General features: G+C 42.1%; 1 protein-coding gene across 5 annotated transcripts; it reads left to right on the forward strand.

Annotated features, from left to right (window-relative positions):
* The first annotated feature begins 1,948 nt into the window (after window positions 1–1,948).
* Window positions 1,949–19,913, forward strand: LOC133535946 (prolyl 4-hydroxylase subunit alpha-1-like). 5 transcript variants are annotated; one of them, XM_061876031.1, is made up of 14 exons: window positions 1,949–2,297; window positions 2,364–2,460; window positions 5,172–5,323; window positions 6,751–6,888; window positions 6,958–7,203; window positions 7,572–7,741; window positions 9,315–9,491; window positions 14,725–14,795; window positions 17,056–17,155; window positions 18,613–18,666; window positions 18,745–18,810; window positions 18,885–18,953; window positions 19,500–19,596; window positions 19,668–19,913. In XM_061876031.1, exons 1-14 carry the CDS (start codon window positions 2,207–2,209, stop codon window positions 19,724–19,726), a joined length of 1,587 nt encoding a protein of 528 aa, XP_061732015.1. In that variant the 5' UTR covers window positions 1,949–2,206; the 3' UTR covers window positions 19,727–19,913. The 5 variants fall into 5 exon arrangements, with proteins under 5 accessions (XP_061732015.1, XP_061732018.1, XP_061732017.1 ...); XM_061876034.1 differs by having other exon boundaries at window positions 1,949–2,293; XM_061876033.1 differs by having other exon boundaries at window positions 1,949–2,289.
* Window positions 19,914–21,159: the final 1,246 nt, after the last annotated feature.

Raw genomic sequence — 21,159 nt, forward strand, 5'->3', positions numbered from 1 at the left:
CATGGAAATTTCATTTTGCACATGTACGAAAAAAGATGTTTAAGAGTTTTTTTATATTAAACAAGGTGTATTGTGCACTTATATTGCCATATATCAGCTACTGTGTGGAAGTGTGGGTGAACACATATAAGAGTAACATAAAGGCATTGTATCAACTACAGAAAAGAGTTATAAGGATTATTAAGAATGTAGATTACTTAGAACACACTAACATACTATTTATGTTAGTGTAACGAGATTCCTCTACAGAGTCTCCTCTCTGGTCAACAAAAAAGCACAAAGAGGATTCTAGCGGGAACTCTCATTCAACCCTTCTTCGATTACGCTTGCAACTCCTGGTACCCCAGCACCTCCAAAACCTTCAAATCTACACTCCAAACATCCCAGAATAAGCTAGTCAGGTTACTTTTAGACCTCCACCCCAGATCACACCTAAATCCAACCCACTTCTCCAAAGTGGGCTGGCTCAGGGTGGAGGACAGAGTAAAACCACTTGCACTGAGCCTTGTCTATAAAATCCGCTACACCTCCTTGATACCGAAGTACATGTCAAACTACTTCTTTAACGTAAATGACCACCATAACCCCAACACCAGGGGGAGCTCCACAAACCACGTTAAACCCAGATTCCCATCTAACAAAGGTCTTAACTCATTCTCTTTCAATGCCACATCAATGTGGAATGCACTCCCAACAGGTATAAAAGTAAGTGCATCTCTATATTCCTTCAAAAGCGCTCTAAAACAACACCTCCAGGCAACTTCAACACTTTACTAATACCCTCCTCCATTCACATCCCATCTCCCCGGATTATAAACAAGTCAAATGTACTTCTAATGTATATACTTGTTCTTATGCTATGTGAACTCACTATGTTCTCTGCTGGCTGTACATATCCTACTAAATAAGACCTACACTGTTTCAATGTCCACATTTCTCTGTTGATGCAATTGTTGATGACTGAAGTACTGATATCAACCAAAGCTCCTCATCCCACCCCCCGGATTGTAAATAATGTAAATAATTCAATGTATATACTATGATGATTAACTTGTGTGATGACTGTATTATGTTGATAGTATATATTTGTACCATGAATTGATTAACGTGGACCCCGACTTAAACAAGTTGAAAAACTTATTCGGGTGTTACCATTTAGTGGTCAATTGTACCGAATATGTACTGAACTGTGCAATCTACTAATAAAAGTATCAATCAATCAATCAATCAAATTAACTCTGGACTATTGAAACTTCAGGAGCAAGTAAGGCGACAGACATTGTGTGTTATGTTTAATGCTAAAAGTAAAACATTAGCAGCAAATTTACAAAAAAAGTTTGTCATCACTTCTGAGAGTACAGAGCATAGAAGAGAAGGTCAAACAGCAATATTCAAGGACGACTTTAAAAAAAATGTGAACATCAATGGTGGGGGTAAAATTGTGGAATTCTCTTTATAATGAGATAAAAGACTGTAAAAATATATTCCAATTGAAAAATATATATAAAGATAGAACAATAAGATCATGGAAAGCCATACGTGTTTACATTTTGCTTTTTATTAATGATTTTATTTATTTATTCTTTGTCTGGTTTTGTATTTGCTTTGTATCATTCCGTGAGGTGTATATTATTATTATTTTTTCCTCTGTTTGGTTTATACTTTATGACGTTTTCCACTTGTTGTGTTTTTCTTGTGTTTTTTGATTGTTTCGTTACATTTGGATGTATTTGTTGGTTAAAATGATATTCATGACACAAAACTATGTATTATGTCAAAAGGGGGCAAAACTATAAGATTTTTCTTCATCCTGCTCCTTCTCAGGCATTGTTGTGTGAATTTAAATTGTATAATTGAGGTATAATTGTGTATCGATCAAAATGCACATCAATGAAGGAGATAAATAAAAAAAGAATGAAAAAAACAAGAATAAATCATTTGTTATTTTACACCTGGCAACTTTGCTGGCCAATAAACCGAAGAAGAAGGCGGGAAGGGGGCGTGGCTTAGGTGTGTCGCTGTGAAAGAAGTACACCATTAACACACATATTAACTTCATTTTATTTTGTTCAACGACATGGAGTCAAGTGTTACCAACGTGCTGAATGTCTCCGCTCGACATTAAATGTCCCAGCGATATTATCGTGAAGTCGCAGGTGTGTGGAGTTGATTGACTTCTTAGCATTAGCATCTTAGCACCTGCAAGATGGCGTCCCGCCTTTTCTTGTTGGTCTTCGTCTTCATCTTCATCTTCATCGCCTCCTGCTCGGCCCGCGACGCCTTCTTCACGTCTGTTGGTGAAAGAAAGATACACACAGAGTTGAAGTGTAATGACTTTATTTTATAAGTGTGTTTTCTCGCAGGTCACATGACTGACCTTCTGTACACAGAACAGCACCTGTTGGCCTCGTTGAAGGATTACATCCACGCAGAGGAGAACAAATTGGAGCAGATTAAAAAGTATGGACACCTTCTATCATTTTCTTTGCTTACATACAAGTTTGTGTGGACTTCAGAGTCAGGGTTTCTCTTTTTTATTTGAGTTCTTGGAGTGTGTATCCCATAGACATGTTATAAGTAGACACAGCATTGGCTGCTGTGACGTGAGAAATTGGGCCGCCATCTTGAAGTGGTGATGAGCAGCCTAAACCAGTGGTTCTCAAACTTTTTTTGTCATCCCCCACTTTGGACAAGGGGGAGTTTTCAAGCCGCACTTGCCCCCATCGCCCCAACAGAACGCTGATGCCAAGTTTAACATTTTCATATTTATTGAACGTCAAGTAACATTCAAGTTGTATACATTCAAACTCAATAACATGAAATAACATCAAGTTCAATAATAAATAAAATAACTGTGCAGCTGTGGTATAACTTGCATCAAGTTCAATAATAAATAGAATAACTATTCTGCCAGTTTTCTTTGAAAGAAATCAACTGGCTTATTGACGTGATTGGGGTGTGTGGTCTCGAGGTGGGGGCTTCACGGTGGCAGAGGGGTTAGTGCGTCTGCCTCACAATACGAAGGTCCTGCAGTCCTGGGTTCAAATCCAGGCTCGGGATCTTTCTGTGTGGAGTTTGCATGTTCTCCCCGTGAATGCGTGGGTTCCTTCCGGGTACTCCGGCTTCCTCCCACTTCCAAAGACATGCACCTGGGGATAGGTTGATTGGCAACACTAAATTGGCCCTAGTGTGCGAATGTGAATGTGAATGTTGTCTGTCTATCTGTGTTGGCCCTGTGATGAGGTGGCGACTTGTCCAGGGTGTACCCCGCCTTCCGCCCGATTGTAGCTGAGATAGGCGCCAGCGCCCCCCGCGACCCCGAAAGGGAATAAGCGGTAGAAAATGGATGGATGGATGGATGGTCTCGAGGTGTCTTTTTAATTTGTTGGGTCTCATGCTGTCTGCTGCAAGCGGTTTTAGACACAGAACACACAGGGGTCTCTCCTCTGTCCTCACCACCGTTGCCGTGAATCCAAGAGCAAGATACCCTTCATATTTTCTTTTCGATTTTTGTTTCTCTGCAGGCGCTGACTCTGATTTGACGACCTTTGAGGTGCGAGTCACAAATGTATCCATTTTGTGTAATTGTGGTCCACACGTTAGCCTGCTACCCAGCCGCGTGAAAGATTGTTCCGCTTAGCCCCGCCCCCATTAGTTACTGTTGCTATATCTGTCAAACTTTCGCTCCTACCTAGAAATTTAAAGCCTGGAGGAAAAATAAGTCATTCACATTTATTTACATAACGGATTTCACAGACAGAATCACAAAGTGATTTACAGTGTCTGTAGAAAATGAAAGCATAGTAAAAAAAAATTAAAAAATCTAAGAATATAATTAAAAGAAAATTTAAAGGGAAATTTCCTCCCGTTCCTTGCGCCCCACCTGTCATGTGTCTATTCCCCACACTTTGAGAAATGCTGGCCTAAACTGACAGTTGACAGGTAGAAAACAAAGATGGTGTTCAGCGTTTTCCTGTTCTAATGAGCGAACTGTTTAAAATAGGACTCGAGGGATTACTTTTCACAAGTAAGATTTAACATTTATGTACTATTGGTTGTATTTTGTGAAAAGAATATTAGCACAGAGTTGAGAAGGAGCAAATATCTTCATATTAGGGCTGGGCCATATGGCCTTTTTTTAATATCTCGATATTTTTAGGCCATATCGCGTTATACGGTATATATTACAATATTTTGCTTTGGCCTTGAATGAACACTTGATGCATATAATCACAGCAGTATGATGATTATATGTGTATACATTAAAACATTCTTCTTCATACTGCATTCATGTATGCTACTTTTAAACTTTCATGCAGAGAGGGAAATCCCAACTAAGTCAATTGACCAAAAGTGTATTTATTAAAGTTATTAATCAATGGTACAAACATTCAAGTCATTTCAAAAGAGAAAGTGCAAGATTGTCAGAGACATTTTAAGTGTCAAATAAAAATGAGCTGCATAATAGGAAATTAAATAGTATTCGTCCTTCACTATGTGGTATGTTACTAAGGGGATGAAATTCTCTTCATTCTCTAGCGAGTGACTTTTCAAATGATGCTACATATTAGCATTAATGCTACTTTTTATATCAACACTTTTTTCCCCCCACACTTGAATAGTTACGGTTGTCTGTTCGACATTTTCCCAGTTGAAGCCAAACCACCGCCAGACGATGGACCCCCTGCTGTTTTTATTGGGAATTAAGTCTTCCTTCATTTGTTACCAGATCCGCACCTTCTTTCTCTCGTACGGCTACGTTAGCATCTAACGTAGCCCAGTATGCTACCTCTCTGCTCTGCGAGGGCGGAGACGTATGTGACGTATGTAAGAATGTGCGCCTGCTTGTCTGTGAGGAGAGACAGGAAAGAGTGAGAAGAGCCTGAATGCCCGCAGCTAAAAGCAACTGCTTGAGAACATATACTCGAATATTACGATGTAGGCATTTTCTATATCGCACAGAGACAAACCCGCGATATATCGTATATATATCTATATATATCGCCCAGCCCTACTTTTAACCATCATTTTAATCCACTTGTTATGATATTGCCCCTGTTGTTTTCAATGAATTGTTGTTTTACTTCACCTATGTTTTGTACAGCGCTTTGTGATTTTATCTGTGAAAAGCGCTTTATAAGTGAAATGTACTTACTTACCTAATCCCTTAGGTGGGCCGAGCACCTGGACGACTTCTCTGGCCAGTCCCTGCAAGACCCCGAAGGCTTCCTGGGACATCCTGTGAACGCCTTTAAGCTGATGAAGAGGCTCCGCAGGGAGTGGGCCGAGGTGGAGACTCTGGTGCTCACCAACGTGTCTGACGGCGAGTCGCTGTTTCAAACAGCTATTTGTATCTAGCAAAAAATATCAAATACATCCCAAATAGCGCAAATTGAAAAATGTATTTCACATTGTGACGTCAAACAACGGTACAGCTTCTCTTTTTTCTTTGTAACGGCTAAATTATGGAATGTATTTAGCAAGGAAATCAAACAACGTATTAGAATGTTTCACTTTAAGAAAGTGTTCAGACTTAAAGTGTTTACAAAGTACAAAGAAAAACACTGATAAATATCTTAAACCCTATTAAAAAAAGAAACAACTTCTTACATGTCATAAAGAATGAATAAAGACATCAATGGCTTTTCTATTTTGTTCAATCAGTGGTTTTACTGCCGTGTTACAGGCACAGTTTTTGAACAACTAAGTTAAACATTTATTCAATTTTTCTGTGTAAATATCTCATTTCACAAAGTACCGTTATGTATCTGTGACCTTATAGTCCGTTGCAGCTAATATATGAAAATTTAGTGAGTGCAACTTATATACTGGTGCGACTTACAGGCTGGAAAATACAGTATAACTATCAGTCTGGTATCGGCAATCAGTATCGCCTACCGTTTCCAATTAGAGGCTGGTGAATCCTCCTATATCATGTAACATAAATGAAAAACACAAAATGATTATTCTTATTACTTCCGGCTCACGTCTTTTGGAAGTCTTTGTCATTGCACAAGTACAACGAAACTTTGTTTTCAGCACAAACCCGATCAACATTAGACAAACCGTGAACAGGGTTACCACAAGGCGCCCCGTAAAAGATGGGAAAAAGGTAAACGCTGGGCAAGGATGAGTAAAAAAAAAAACCAATACAAACTAGACTGGGCTCCTAAGGGGCCCAGTCTGGAGTGGGGAAAAAAACCCCTCCATAGCAAAGCACATATACATATTACAACGTACATCTCCAGATATCTAGCAAAAGAGGGGAAGGAGTGGGGGGGCCTTGGTGGCAGGCTGCAGCTCTTCAGGCGCTGCTCATCTGTCCATCACCCCTCTGGGATTTGTGTAGAAGGCGTTGGATTGGATTGGATTTATTCAAATCTTACAAAAAATGTTTTGCGTGTTTGTTGTGATCTTCTGTACGCTTGATGCCTTTCCCAGCGTCATCCCCATGTCCTTCATCTCTGTTGGCTTGATTGAATCACATGACGTGAGCGGCCTGTCACAACTGTCACCTGAGCAGTGGCGTGGGCAACCAACGGGCTTTTATTTTGAAGGCCTGACTTTTTACAGGCTGCAGTGCTGGAAGTACTGGAGAGGAGTTTTTTTTTCATGGAATGGACAAATAGAGAACACAAAGATTGGGATTTTGCCAGGGAAAGCATGAAGGTTGTCATGTATGAGTCAGGAAAACTTATTTTTCACCCTACTTGTGTGTTTGTGACCTTGTTTCTTCTTCGGTGGTTTCAGGTTTCATCTCCGACCTGAACGCCGGGAGGCAGCATTTCCCCAACGAAGTGGACCAGACCGGCGTGGCCGAAGCGCTGCTGAGGCTGCAGGACACGTACGAGCTGGACACCAACACCCTCGCTAAAGGAGAGCTGCCAGGTGACGAGTCAGGCTCAGGTTCAAGTTAGAACCGGAGCTTGGAAGTCATAACTCCCGCCCCCGACGCAGGAAGCTCCTCCCTCCCCAGCCCCCTGACGGCGGACGACTGCTACGACCTCGCCAAGGTGGCGTACCAGGAGAACGACTTTTACCACACGGAGCTGTGGATGTCCCAGGCTCTGAGGCAGCTGGACCAAGGAGAACCGCCCGGCGCCGCGGACGCCGTCACCATCCTGGACTACCTTAGCTACGCCCTCTACCAGCAGGGGGAGCTGGAGAGCGCTATGGAGTACACCAAGCGGCTGCTGAGGCTCGGTGAGTCTTGCACAGAGTAGTCTAGAACATTGATTCTCACGCTGGTACGCGGGCTCCATCTAGTGGTACGCCAAAGAATTAAGAGCTGTGTTTCATTTTTTATTTTCTAACTGTTACTGTTCAAACTGTGTAATATTACAGAGGGCAAAAATATGAAATATACTTGTTAATAAAAACTTGTGCCGTGTTTTTACTGACGACTTGGGCCTACTATGCTACTGCATTTTAAAAGTTGGTCATGGTGGCACTTTGAGAGCCAAGTGTTTGGTGAGGTGGTACCTGGTGACGGACGTTTGAGATGCTCTAGTATAGTATTTCTGCAGCACAATCTTCAAAAACTGTGATGATTTGCTTTTGTGTTTTTTAAGACCCCAGCATGAAGCAAGCGGAGATGAACCTTCACTACTTTGAGTATCACCTGGACAAGCTGAAGAAGGGAGAGGAGACTGAGGAGACGCTCAGGATGGGCGGAGCTGAGCCACACCCGGACGATGACAAGACGTATGAGAAGCTGTGTCGTGGAAAGAGCACTGAGATGGTAAAGATTTACATAAACACATGTTCAAACTGTACATTAGACACATGTTCATACTGTACATTAGACACTGTTCATACTGTACAGTAGACACTGTTCATACTGTACATTAGACACTGTTCATACTGTACAGTAGACACTGTTCATAGTGTACATTAGACTGTTCAAAGTGTACATTAAACACATGTTCAAACTGTACATTAGACACTGTTCATACTGTACATTAGACACTGTTCATACTGTACAGTAGACACTGTTCATACTGTACATTAGACACTGTTCATACTGTACAGTAGACACTGTTCATACTGTACAGTAGACACTGTTCATACTGTACAGTAGACACTGTTCATAGTGTACATTAGACTGTTCAAAGTGTACATAGGACACTGTTCAAAGTGTACATTAAACACATGTTCAAACTGTACATTAGACACTGTTCATACTGTACAGTAGACACTGTTCATAGTGTACATTAGATTGTTCAAAGTGTACATAGGACACTGTTCAAAGTGTACATTAAACACATGTTCATACTGTACATTAGATACATGTTCAAACCGTACATTAGACACTGATCAAACTGTACATTAGACACATGTTCATACTGTACATTAGATACATGTTCAAACCGTACATTAGACACTTTTCAAACCGTACATTAGACACGGTTCAAACTGTACATTGGACACTTCAAAGTGTACATTGGACACTGTTCATACTGTACATTAGACACTGTTCATAGTGTACATTAGACACTGTTCAAAGTGCACATTAAACACATGTTCATACTGTACATTAAATACATGTTCAAACCGTACGTTGGACACTGTTCAAACCGTACGTTAGACACTGTTCAAACTGTACATTAGACACATGTTCATACTGTACATTAGATACATGTTCAAACCGTACATTAGACACTGTTCAAACTGTACATTAGACACTGTTCATAGTGTACATTAGACACTGTTCAAACTGTACATTAGACACTGTTCAAACTGTACATTAGACACTGTTCAAACCGTACATTGGACACTGTTCATACTGTACATTAGACACTGTTCAAAGTGTACATTGGACACTGTTCAAAGTGTACATTAAACACATGTTCATACTGTACATTAAACACATGTTCATACTGTACATTAGACACATGTTCATACTGTACATTAGACACATGTTCATACTGTACATTAGACACATGTTCATACTGTACATTAGACACTGTTCAAAGTGTACATTGGACACTGTTCAAAGTGTACATTAAACACATGTTCATACTGTACATTAGACACATGTTCACACTACATTAGACACATGTTCATACTGTACATTAGATACATGTTTAAACCGTACATTAGACACTTTTCAAACCGTACATTAGACACTGTTCAAAGTGTACATTGGACACTGTTCATACTGTACATTAGACACATGTTCATACTGTACATTAGACACATGTTCATACTGTACATAAGACACTGTTCATACTGTACATTAGACACTTGTTCAGGCTGTACATTAGACACTTGTTCATAATGTACATTAGACACTGTTCAAACTGTTCTAACAGACCTCACGCAGGCAGAGTCGCCTCTTCTGCCGTTACCATGACAGCCGTCGCCATCCGAAGTACGTGATCGGGCCTGTGAAAGAGGAAGACGAGTGGGATCGTCCCCGCGTCGTGCGCTATCATGACATGGCGACAGACGAGGAAATGAGCAAGTTTAAAGAGCTGGCGAAACCCAGGGTGAGTCTAGTCTGTTCTTATTTGAAAAGAACCGAAGACGCAAGGAGCTTCCTAAGAAGAACAGACGTTTTTCGTCCGTGTTCCTGTAGGTGGCAGTATTACAAAGATGTAGTAGTATTACCAGTAGGTTGTGGTATTAAAAGATGTGGTAGTATGTCAATATTCTTTCATGCTAAAGTTCAAAGCATTAAAAAATGCAATAATTCCTAAAAAAAAACAAATAGCTACTGTGCAGCCAACTAGAGCTGACATTTCACTCCTGTCGGTCAGTACGTGTCCATGCACTAAACTAGTCCGATTCATCAAATAGTTTGGCTCTAAATAAGCCTCTCACGACCCAACACACCTGGATTTTTCCATTGAAAACCAGATGTCTCGAGTGGGTGTGTGCCGCCAGAGGGAACCCAGTCTCAACGTGCGGTTTATAACCCGGAAACAGATCCCATTCAATATAAGCACAGCAACAATTGTAATGAAGGGGATAATGTTCATTTGCTTCACAAATTAAAAGGACAGAACATTTTGAAGTGCATCGATGGTAAAAAAAAAAATGGAGATTTATTTATGAAGGTAGTTAAGGAAACTGAATGTCGGCTTCAGACGTCTCCTGAACAAAATACGAATGAGAAGAGAGTGAAGCAGGTGTTATACAAGGTAGAGCTGGGCCTTTTATTAATATCTCAATATTTTGAGGCCATGTCACGATACACCATATATATCTCCATATTTTGCCTTGGCCTTGAATGAACACTTGATGCATATAATCACAGCAGTATGATGATTCTATGTGTCTACATTCAAACATCATTCTTCATACTGCGTTCATATATTCTACTTTTAAACTTTCATGCAGAGAGGGAAATCACAACTAAGTCAATTTAGCAAAAGTGTATTTATGAAACAGTTATTAAGCAGTGGCACAAACATTCATGTCATTTTAAAACAGAAAGTGCAAGATTGTCAGACATTTTAATACAAGCTATTAGTGCACTTTTGTGAATGATGTCACTAAGATGACACATCAAAACAACACTAAATTAAAGTGCACGTTTTGTACAGAACGCCACTACAATAGTTTAAAACAAATAAAGTGCACTTTTGTACATGATGTCACACAAGATTTTTTAATAACTGTCAAATAAAAATGAGTTTCAGGCACACCTTTTTCTGTAGCAAGTGACTTTTCAAAGGATGCTACTTCTTCGCAACGCTTTTGCCACACACTTTGTATATTACAGTTGTCTGTTTAACATCTTCCCGCTTGAAGCCTAACCACCGCCAGACGATGGACCCTGTGCTGTTTTTGTTGGAATTCATTATTCTTCCTTCCAGATTTGCACGTTATCTCTCTTGTATTACCACTCCCACTGCGCCGCCAGCACTACAGCTAACTTTACCCATGCCGCTACCTCTCTGCTCCGCGCGAGCGTATGACGTTGCACGCTCGACAGTGTCTGACGTATGTAAGAAAGTGTGCTTTTTTTGTCTCTGTGAGAAGGAGAGACAAAAAGGAGTGAGAAGCGCCTGTAGTGTAAAGCCTGCAGTAAAAGCAAGTGCATGAGAACGTATACTCCAATATCACCATATAGTCATTTTCTATATCGCACAGAGACTAACCCGCGATATATCCAGTAAATTTTAATATATCGCCCAGCCATAATACAAGGCAAATAATAAAGTGTACACAATCCTACTCCTGCTGCATTTGTGAACTCCAAACTGATGAATAATAACTCTGTATTCCACCCGACTGGCAAACTTGTCCACAGCATAGGCAACCTTCATCTGGAACAGTATTGGCCATGGCAAGAACGCTTCGGATTTAAAACTCCTTCCATTAATGTGAACGTCAGATCTAGGTGTCATTGACTGCAGTTTAAGGTCAGATCTAAGTGTCACTGACGGTAGGTGAACATCAGATCTAGGTGTCACTGACTGCAGGTGAAGGTCAGATCTACGTGGCACTGACTGCAGGTGAATGTCAGATCTAGGTGTCACTAACTGCAGGTGAAGGTCAGATCTAGGTGTCACTGACGGAAGGTGAATGTCAGATCTAGGTGTCACTGACTGCAGGTGAAGGTCAGATCTAGGTGTCACTGATGGCAGGTGAATGTCAGATCTAGGTGTCAACTGATGGCAGGTGAAGGTCAGATCTACATGTCACTGAATACAGGTGAAGGTCAGATCTAGGTGTCACTGACTGTAGGTTAAGGTCAGATCTACTTGTCACTGACGGTAGGTGAAGGTCAGATCTAAGTGTCACTGACTGTAGGTTAAGGTCAGATCTAGGTGTCACTGACTGTAGGTTAAGGTCAGATCCGGGTGTCACTGACTGTAGGTGAAGGTCAGATCTAGGTGTCACTGATGGCAAGTGAAGGTCAGATCTAGGTGTCACTGACTGCAGGTGAAAGTCAGATCTAGGTGTCACTGCCTCAAGTGAAGGTCAGATCTAGGTGTCACTGATGGCAAGTGAAGGTCAGATCTAGGTGTCACTGACTGCAGGTGAAAGTCAGATCTAGGTGTCACTGCCTCAAGTGAATGTCAGATATAGGTGTCACTGACTGCAGGTGAAGGTCAGATCTAGGTGTCACTGACTGCAAGTGAATATCAGATCTATGTGTCACTGACTACAGGTGAAGGTCAGATCTACATGTCACTGAATACAGGTGAAGGTCAGGTCTAGGTGTCACTGATGGCAAGTGAAGGTCAGATCTAGGTGTCACTGACTGCAGGTGAAGGTCAGATCTAGGTGTCACTGCCTCAAGTGAAGGTCAGATCTAGGTGTCACTGACTGCAGGTGAAGGTCAGATCTAGGTGTCACTGACTGTAGGTGAAGGTCAGATGTAGGTCTCACTGACTGCAGGTGAAGGTCAGATCTAGGTGTCACTGACTGCAGGTGAAGGTCAGATCTAGGTGTCACTGACTGTAGGTGAAGGTCAGATGTAGGTCTCACTGACTGCAGGTGAAGGTCAGATCTAGGTGTCACTGCCTCAAGTGAAGGTCAGCTCTAGGTGTCACTGCCTCAAGTGAAGGTCAGATCTAGGTGTCACTGACTGCAGGTGAAGGTCAGATCTACGTGGCACTGACTGCAAGTGAATGTCAGATCTATGTGTCACTGACTACAGGTGAAGGTCAGATCTACATGTCACTGAATACAGGTGAAGGTCAGGTCTAGGTGTCACTGATGGCAAGTGAAGGTCAGATCTAGGTGTCACTGACTGCAGGTGAAGGTCAGATCTAGGTGTCACTGCCTCAAGTGAAGGTCAGATCTAGGTGTCACTGACTGTAGGTGAAGGTCAGATGTAGGTCTCACTGACTGCAGGTGAAGGTCAGATCTAGGTGTCACTGACTGCAGGTGAAGGTCAGATCTAGGTGTCACTGACTGTAGGTGAAGGTCAGATGTAGGTGTCACGGACTGTAGGTGAAGGTCAGATCTAGGTGTCACTGACTGCAGGTGAAGGTCAGATCTACATGTCACTGAATACAGGTGAAGGTCAGGTCTAGGTGTCACTGATGGCAAGTGAAGGTCAGATCTAGGTGTCGCTGACTGCAGATGAAGGTCAGATCTACGTGTCACTGCCTCAAGTGAAGGTCAGCTCTAGGTGTCACTGCCTCAAGTGAAGGTCAGATCTAGGTGTCACTGACTGCAGGTGAAGGTCGGATCTACGTGGCACTGACTGCAAGTGAATGTCAGATCTAGGTGTCACTGACTGCAGGTGAAGGTCAGATCTAGGTGTCACTGACTGTAGGTGAAGGTCAGATCTAGGTGTCACTGACTGCAAGTGAATGTCAGATCTATGTGTCACTGACTACAGGTGAAGGTCAGATCTACATGTCACTGAATACAGGTGAAGGTCAGGTCTAGGTGTCACTGATGGCAAGTGAAGGTCAGATCTAGGTGTCACTGACTGCAGGTGAAGGTCAGATCTAGGTGTCACTGCCTCAAGTGAAGGTCAGATGTAGGTGTCACTGCCTCAAGTGAAGGTCAGATCTAGGTGTCACTGACTGCAGGTGAAGGTCAGATCTAGGTGTCACTGACTGCAGGTGAAGGTCAGATCTAGGTGTCACTGACTGCAGGTGAAGGTCAGATCTACATGTCACTGAATACAGGTGAAGGTCAGGTCTAGGTGTCACTGATGACAAGTGAAGGTCAGATCTAGGTGTCGCTGACTGCAGATGAAGGTCAGATCTACGTGTCACTGCCTCAAGTGAAGGTCAGCTCTAGGTGTCACTGACTGCAGGTGAAGGTCAGATCTAGGTGTCACTGACTGCAGGTGAAGGTCAGATCTACATGTCACTGAATACAGGTGAAGGTCAGGTCTAGGTGTCACTGATGGCAAGTGAAGGTCAGATCTAGGTGTCGCTGACTGCAGATGAAGGTCAGATCTACGTGTCACTGCCTCAAGTGAAGGTCAGCTCTAGGTGTCACTGACTGCAGGTGAAGGTCAGATCTACGTGGCACTGACTGCAAGTGAATGTCAGATGTCACTGACTACAGGTGAAGGTCAGATCTACATGTCACTGAATACAGGTGAAGGTCAGGTCTAGGTGTCACTGATGGCAAGTGAAGGTCAGATCTAGGTGTCACTGACTGCAGGTGAAGGTCAGATCTAGGTGTCACTGCCTCAAGTGAAGGTCAGATCTAGGTGTCACTGACTGCAGGTGAAGGTCAGATCTAGGTGTCACTGACTGTAGGTGAAGGTCAGATGTAGGTCTCACTGGCTGCAGGTGAAGGTCAGATCTACATGTCACTGAATACAGGTGAAGGTCAGATCTAGGTGTCACTGCCTCAAGTGAAGGTCAGATCTAGGTGTCACTGCCTCAAGTGAAGGTCAGATCTATATGTCGCTGATGGCAGGTGAAGGTCAGATCTACATGTCACTGAATACAGGTGAAAGTCAGATCTAGGTGTCACTGCCTCAAGTGAAGGTCAGATCTAGGTGTCACTGACTGCAGGTGAAGGTCAGATCTAGGTGTCACTGACTGCAGGTGAAAGTCAGATCTAGGTGTCACTGCCTCAAGTGAAGGTCAGATCTAGGTGTCACTGCCTCAAGTGAAGGTCAGACCTAGGTGCCACTGACTGCAGGTGAAATAATTCAAGTATAAGGTTGCTTTCATTTTCACAATCATGTTCTTAATTTAGTTGACACAAAAAAAGTGAGTCCTTATCTTAATTTGCTGACATGTGTTTTTCTCCTTCCTCCCTCCTCCACAAACGCGATGGCTGAACTAGCTAACACGTTCCAAAGTGGTGGACGGTCAGGCCGGTCATTCTTACGAGGCCGGGTACAGAATCTCTGAGAAGTAAGGAGCACTTTGTTGCATGTGAAGCACCTAACAAGAAATTCAAAACACCCCTTTTATTTAAAATGGCCGACTTAAATATGAGAATTATTAAATAACATATGTCAAAAAATAATGTTTATTGATGAATGTTTCTGGTAGAGAAAGCCTGGTTTATGCTTGTGTGTCTGCTCAGCAAGCTTGCTCCTCCCCCTCTAACTCGCTTGTCCACTAGTGTAGACACTAGATGGCAGTATAAGCACATACTCATGGTCAAATTACTGCTCTCTTTTCATTCATGATTACAAAAATAAACACCATATGTCATGAAGTGACATTTACGTGCAAAGTCCTTGTGAAACCACCGCAGCATACAACTTGTTTAGCACGTAGGGTTGGACCCTAAAACGATATTAATATACATCGCAACAAAAAATTCGTTGGACTAAAATGTTAGATATTTTTTTCTTCATCTTTGAGAGAAGAAAGCAGAAGTATGGAAGCAAGGTTGGTTGCATCAACAAAGACATTCGCTCTCTGGTAACTAAGCAACGCTGGAAGTGATCACAGCTAACAGCCAATCAGGTGACAGTATCAACTATCAAGTTTGCTTGTCTACCGGTTGATTCTTTGCATGGAGTGAGAAGAGAAAGTCAAAATGAGGAAATTGTGGATACAAGAGGAAAAGTCCCTTGGACATAGTCAGTGGGAGCGTAGTCAGACCAATGTGGTCTGCATGTGATGCGAGGCAAGACCGCTAATACCACACCACCTTAGCCACGCTCACCCTTTAGAGCACAGCTGTGACTTCCTGCCACTAAACTAACTTACATGTTCATGATTTTTGCACCTTGATTTTAAGAGCTTATTATCAAGTCTTCAATATGATTTTCCTATTTTGTTAACGTTGAGTGTTTTCCATGCTTGTGTTGACATTTCCTTTCTGCCTTGTTAGCTGAGGGCATTACAATCAGAGGAAGGTTACATCTGAAATGAAAATGTTTACATTTAATATATTTTTTCCTGCTCCTCATTTTAAATAGGTGATAAAAAAATATCCCAACTATCGATATCGACATAATGATATTGTAGGAGCATAAATTATATTTAAGTTCATTTGCTTGTTTTTATGGAAGGTACTTTGTTTGTTCAGCCAAAAGGGGACTATTTACTTTATTTAAATAATACGAAAATGTATATATTGCATGCTTAAAATAATTATAAGGTACACTTTATTTGTAATTATTACACTTGTCTGAATAATTTGATGATGTACTACTTTATACTGCTTTAATACAGTGAAGATTACGTAACTGTTTAATTGCTTATATGGCGGCAGGCTCTGTGTGTTAATCTTGTTTGGACACAATGTATTATGGTTAATGGCAGTCAGGTACTGCGATGAGGTGGCAACTTGTCCAGGGTGTACACCGCCTTCCGCCCGATTGTAGCTGATAGGCACCAGCGCCCCCTGCAACCCCAAAGGGAATGAGCAGTAGAAAATGGATGGATGGATGGCAGTCAGGTATGTTAGAATTGAACCACACAGTTGTTTGACCTTACTCTTACTTTTTCTAACTCTTTTTTACTTTAACCAACTCGCTTTATTTTGCCTTTCATTTGTTCCCAAACCGTTATTGTTTTACGTTTTGAAGTTTAAGTTCACAAGTAAACAATACAAAAGGAAGAGGAGCTTCTGGAGTTTTATATTTTTGTTGCCACTGCAAGCGGGAGCAGGAGAAATTAGAGGAGCGTCAACATTAGGAAACTACAGATATCATGATACCGTTTCCAGGCATATCGCCCACCTTTAACAACACATAATGTACCGAATATCCTTTTCCTCAGGTTCTAATTCAGTTGAAGTTGCAACCAAAACTCTCAGCTATATGAGAGGACACAGAAATGGTTTCCAGTCTTGTCACTGGAATTTGAAGTCTGACTAAAATGAGTACTGGGGGGATTTAGCCTGTAGACAATGGTTTTAGGTCCAGAACACGAAGTATCAAAGTTGGCAGTATTGACCTTTTAACCGCGATGCAGAACTTGGGAATGCAACAGAAGCATAAACCAGACTTGCGTCTTCAATAGAGAACTTTCAACAACTTTTCATTGTCCTGCTTCCACTTGTCATATCTTTCCGAAAACCACTTGTCACAAAGGTGTCTCCACTCTTTAACGGACGTGTCACAAAGCCGTCATCTGACCTTTTTCCGTCTTCTGGTCTCCATCTGCCTGTGCCTCCAACACATGTCCTCCTCCTACTCCTCCTCTTATTCAGCGCGTGGCTGGGACAGCACGAGCACCCGGTGGTGGACATGATGGTCCAGAGGATCGGGGACATCACCGGCTTAGACGTGTCCACAGCAGAGCAGCTGCAGGTACATTTGGCTTGATCACCTTCTCATGGCTTGACCTGGAGGAGTGTACCAGGTACACTCTGTTAAACACTCATCTGTAGATGGTATGGTAAAAAACATTTTTTTTTTTACTGTAAAATCTAGAGGTGGGAATCTCTGGGAACCTCACAATTCCATTCAGATTATATATTTATATGTGTATATATGTATGTATATGTCTATATATATCTGTGTGTGTGTGTGTGTGTGTGTGTATATATATATATATATATATATATATATATATACACACACACACACACACACATGTAGGGCTTCACGGTGGAAGAAGGGTTAGTGCGTCTGCCTCACAATACGAAGGTCCTGCAGTCCTGGGTTCAAATCCAGGCTCGGGATCTTTCTGTGTGGAGTTTGCATGTTCTCCCCGTGAATGCGTGGGTTCCCTCCGGGTACTCCGGCTTCCTCCCACTTCCAAAGACATGCACCTGGGGATAGGTTGATTGGCAACACTAAATTGGCACTAGTGTGTGAATGTGAGTGTGAATGTTGTCTGTCTATCTGTGTTGGCCCTGCGATGAGGTGGCGACTTGTCCAGGGTGTACCCCGCCTTCCGCCCGATTGTAGCTGAGATAGGCGCCAGCGACCCCAAAAGGGAATAAGCGGTAGAAAATGGATGGATGGATATATACATGTATGTATATGTATACTTATTTTTTTAAATAAATTCTTAGAAATTAAAAATAGGTAATTTGAAAAATAAACATTACGATTTGGATGTGAATCTACGATATTTTTTACACCCAATTTCCGTAAAGTGAGAAACAGTACCACTCTTATTTTAATGGTAAAATTCTGGCGACTGAGCTGCCAGTTTTTTTACCGTAAAATATACATTTTCTTGGATATAAAAGAAAGTAAAACAATATAAAAACAGTTACATAAAAAATAGTAATTAATGAATATGTTAGTGGACCAGCGGTACACACAATCATGTGTGCTTCAGGGACTGTGTCTCTTGCAGACTGTTGTCTATGTTGTGGGAACCAAAATATTGGTAGCAGAAAGAAACAACCCCTTTTGTGTGAGTGGGTGTGGATGAGTGTGAAGGGGGGAGCTAGGTTCTTTTGGGGGGGGGGTGATGCACTAATTAAAAGTGTATCTCGTGTTTTTTCTGTTGATTTAATAAAAAAAAAAATGTATATATACTGGCATCGTTTTTAGGGTGTAAATGGAAAACGGTGTCACTGTTTTTTTTACTGTAAAATGTATGGTTATTACAGTGCATGGTAAAAACCGTATCACTTTTATTTTTATATTAGAATTTTGGCGACCGAGCTGCCAGTGTATAACGTAAAATACCACAAGTATTTACCCATATGTAACATTTTGTCCACTTTCTGCTGCTATTGCTTACTGGTCATGACCTAGATACTTGAGTCATGTCATGATGATGACCTCCTACTCGTCTGTCTTTGCAGGTGGCAAACTACGGCGTGGGAGGACAGTACGAAGCACATTATGATTTTAAACGGGTAGATATAAGCCGGGGCTTCATGCACTTGTACTGCTTCCTGTTTGTCGTAACCTATGACCTCCTCGTGGTGCCACAGGAAGATGAATCCGACTCCTTTGCAGAGCTGGGGACAGGAAACAGAATCGCCACCTGGTTGCTTTACGTCAGTGATTGACACTTGAAGTCATTTAAAAAAAAAAAACCCTGCCTGTAACATCTTCACCCTCCCTGCTGCAGATGAGCGACGTGCAGGCAGGGGGCGCCACCGTCTTCACTGATGCAGGAGCCACGGTTTGGCCCAAAAAGGTCTGTTGCTGATAACACACACCAGTCACTTCATTAGGTACCAGGCTTGTGCAGGATTCAACATTGAACTGACGATCTCTCCCAAATTCAAATGAAGTCTGTGAAATTCCACTTGATGATTTTGATGCATTACTAAATCATGCGTTAAGAATCAAATATTCAATCTGTGTGTAATGTTACAGCGGCCAAGAATATGTCCGCCTTGTTTTGAATGAATATTTAGGCCCACTACGCTAATGTTAGTCATTAGGGGGCTTCTTCGGAGAGCCAAGTGTTTGCTGAGGTGGTACTTGTTGAAAAAGGTTTAAGAAGCACCGCTTTATATGATGTGACTTTTTATTTTTACATCGAATCTGCCTCATGAACACATTATATTAAGAGTTTCCACGTGTCATTATGAAGCATTCAGTCATTTAAGGGATTTACTGAACACTAAGTTGCTGTGGTGTAAACATATTAGAAACACCTCCGTCGTGTTACGTCAGGCCCTCGTGCAGGTGTACCTAATGAATTGTCTATTGGTTTCCCTTGTCGCCGTGTCCGCAGGGGACGGCCGTCTTCTGGTACAATCTTCACCCCTGCGGAGACGGAGACTATCGGACCAAGCACGCCGCCTGTCCCGTCCTCGTGGGAAGCAAGTGGGGTGAGTGAGGGTCGATGTCAGCACGTCCTCTTTTAAAATCATTCTTATTTGTTGCCCTCGTCTTTGTCCAGTGGCCAACCTGTGGTTGCATGAACGAGGACAAGAGTTCAGGCGGCCCTGTCCTCTCTGACGGTCTGAGTTTTGGTGGTTTACCAGCAGGACTCTGCTACCAGATTGTTTGTACGCTCTGTATCGGTGTGTTACCACGGCAACCGTCTATTGCGTGTCCAGTTTTTGGAGACTCGCTGCTTGTTTTTGTCACTGCTGACTAATCGATTATCACAACATTTCCTGTTGAATGAAACATCAAATCATGACATCCGCCTTTTTGTTATTGTGGATCAACTCCAACCCTTTCTCTCTCCACGATGGCCACTGCTGGGGGGCACGTGCACCCAGTGTGTGAGAACATGTCCACATGCCAGTGTGGAGATAGATTACAGTATTGGGCCGGTCAGATGAGGCAGACATGTGACCAAGTGTTGTTGGTCACACAGGCACCAGTTAATAAGGACCAGGGTTTCCCCTAAAGCAGGGGTGTCAAACTCATTTTAGGTCGGGGGCCAAATGGAGAAAAATCTACTCTCAAGTGGGCCGGACTGGTAAAATTCTGGCACGATAACTTAAAGATAAAAACATCTCTTTTATTTATATTTCTGAATACCATCCATCCATCCATCCTTTTTTTTTTACCGCTTATTCCCCTTGGGTTCGCGGGGGGCGCTGATCCCTATTCCATACATTTAATTAATTAAATTTAATGTTTAATGTGGATGCTGTATCGATCCGTTGTGGTGAAGAAGGAGCTGTGTCGGAAGGCAAAGCTCTCAATTTACTGGTCGATCTACGTTCCCATCCTCACCAATGGTTATGAGCGAAAGGACAAGATCACGGGTACGAAATGAGTTTCCTCCACCAGGTGGCGGGGCTCTCCCTTAGAGAGAGGCTGATAGGCAGAGGTGGGTAGTAACGCGCTACATTTACTCCGTTACATCTACTTGAGTAACTTTTGGGATAAATTGTACTTCTAAGAGTAGTTTTTATGCAACATACTTTTACTTTTACCTGAGTATATTTATAAAGAAGAAACGCTACTTTTACTCCGCTCCATTTATCTACAATCAGCTCGTTACTCGCTACTTTTTTTTTATCGATCTTTTAATGCACGTTTTGTTTTGATTTTGTCAGACACGCATTCAAAGTAGGAACTACGAATGCCTGCGTTTCACCAATCAAATGCAGTCACCGGTGACGTTGGACCAATCAAACAAAACCTGGCGGTCACGTGACCGTCACACGTCGAATCCGACCTAAAAAAGTTGAAAAACTTATTGGGGTGTTACCATTTAGTGGTCAATTGTGCAGAATATGTACTGTACTGTGCAATCTACTAATACAAGTTTCAATCAATCAATCAAAAGTGTAAAGGAAAAAAAACACTTTTTATTTCAACCGTACTTCCCGTCAAAAGCCTAAAGACTGATCGCACAGTTCCTGTTTTCACAATAAAAGCGCCGCTCCATCGCGCCTGCGCTAACAAAATAAGAGTCTCCGAAAGCCAGC

Source organism: Nerophis ophidion, linkage group LG17, assembly GCF_033978795.1.
Source record: "Nerophis ophidion isolate RoL-2023_Sa linkage group LG17, RoL_Noph_v1.0, whole genome shotgun sequence".
Taxonomy (NCBI): Eukaryota; Metazoa; Chordata; class Actinopteri; order Syngnathiformes; family Syngnathidae; genus Nerophis; species Nerophis ophidion.

Coding starts and splice junctions, on each gene's coding strand:
- LOC133535946 (XM_061876031.1), top strand. CDS start 2,207: ATGGCGTCCCGCCTTTTCTTGTTGGTCTTCGTCTTCATCTTCATCTTC. Junction 9,492..14,724: donor AAGAGCTGGCGAAACCCAGG/GTGAGTCTAGTC, acceptor TGGCTGAACTAG/CTAACACGTTCCAAAGTGGT. Junction 17,156..18,612: donor CCACAGCAGAGCAGCTGCAG/GTACATTTGGCT, acceptor CTGTCTTTGCAG/GTGGCAAACTACGGCGTGGG.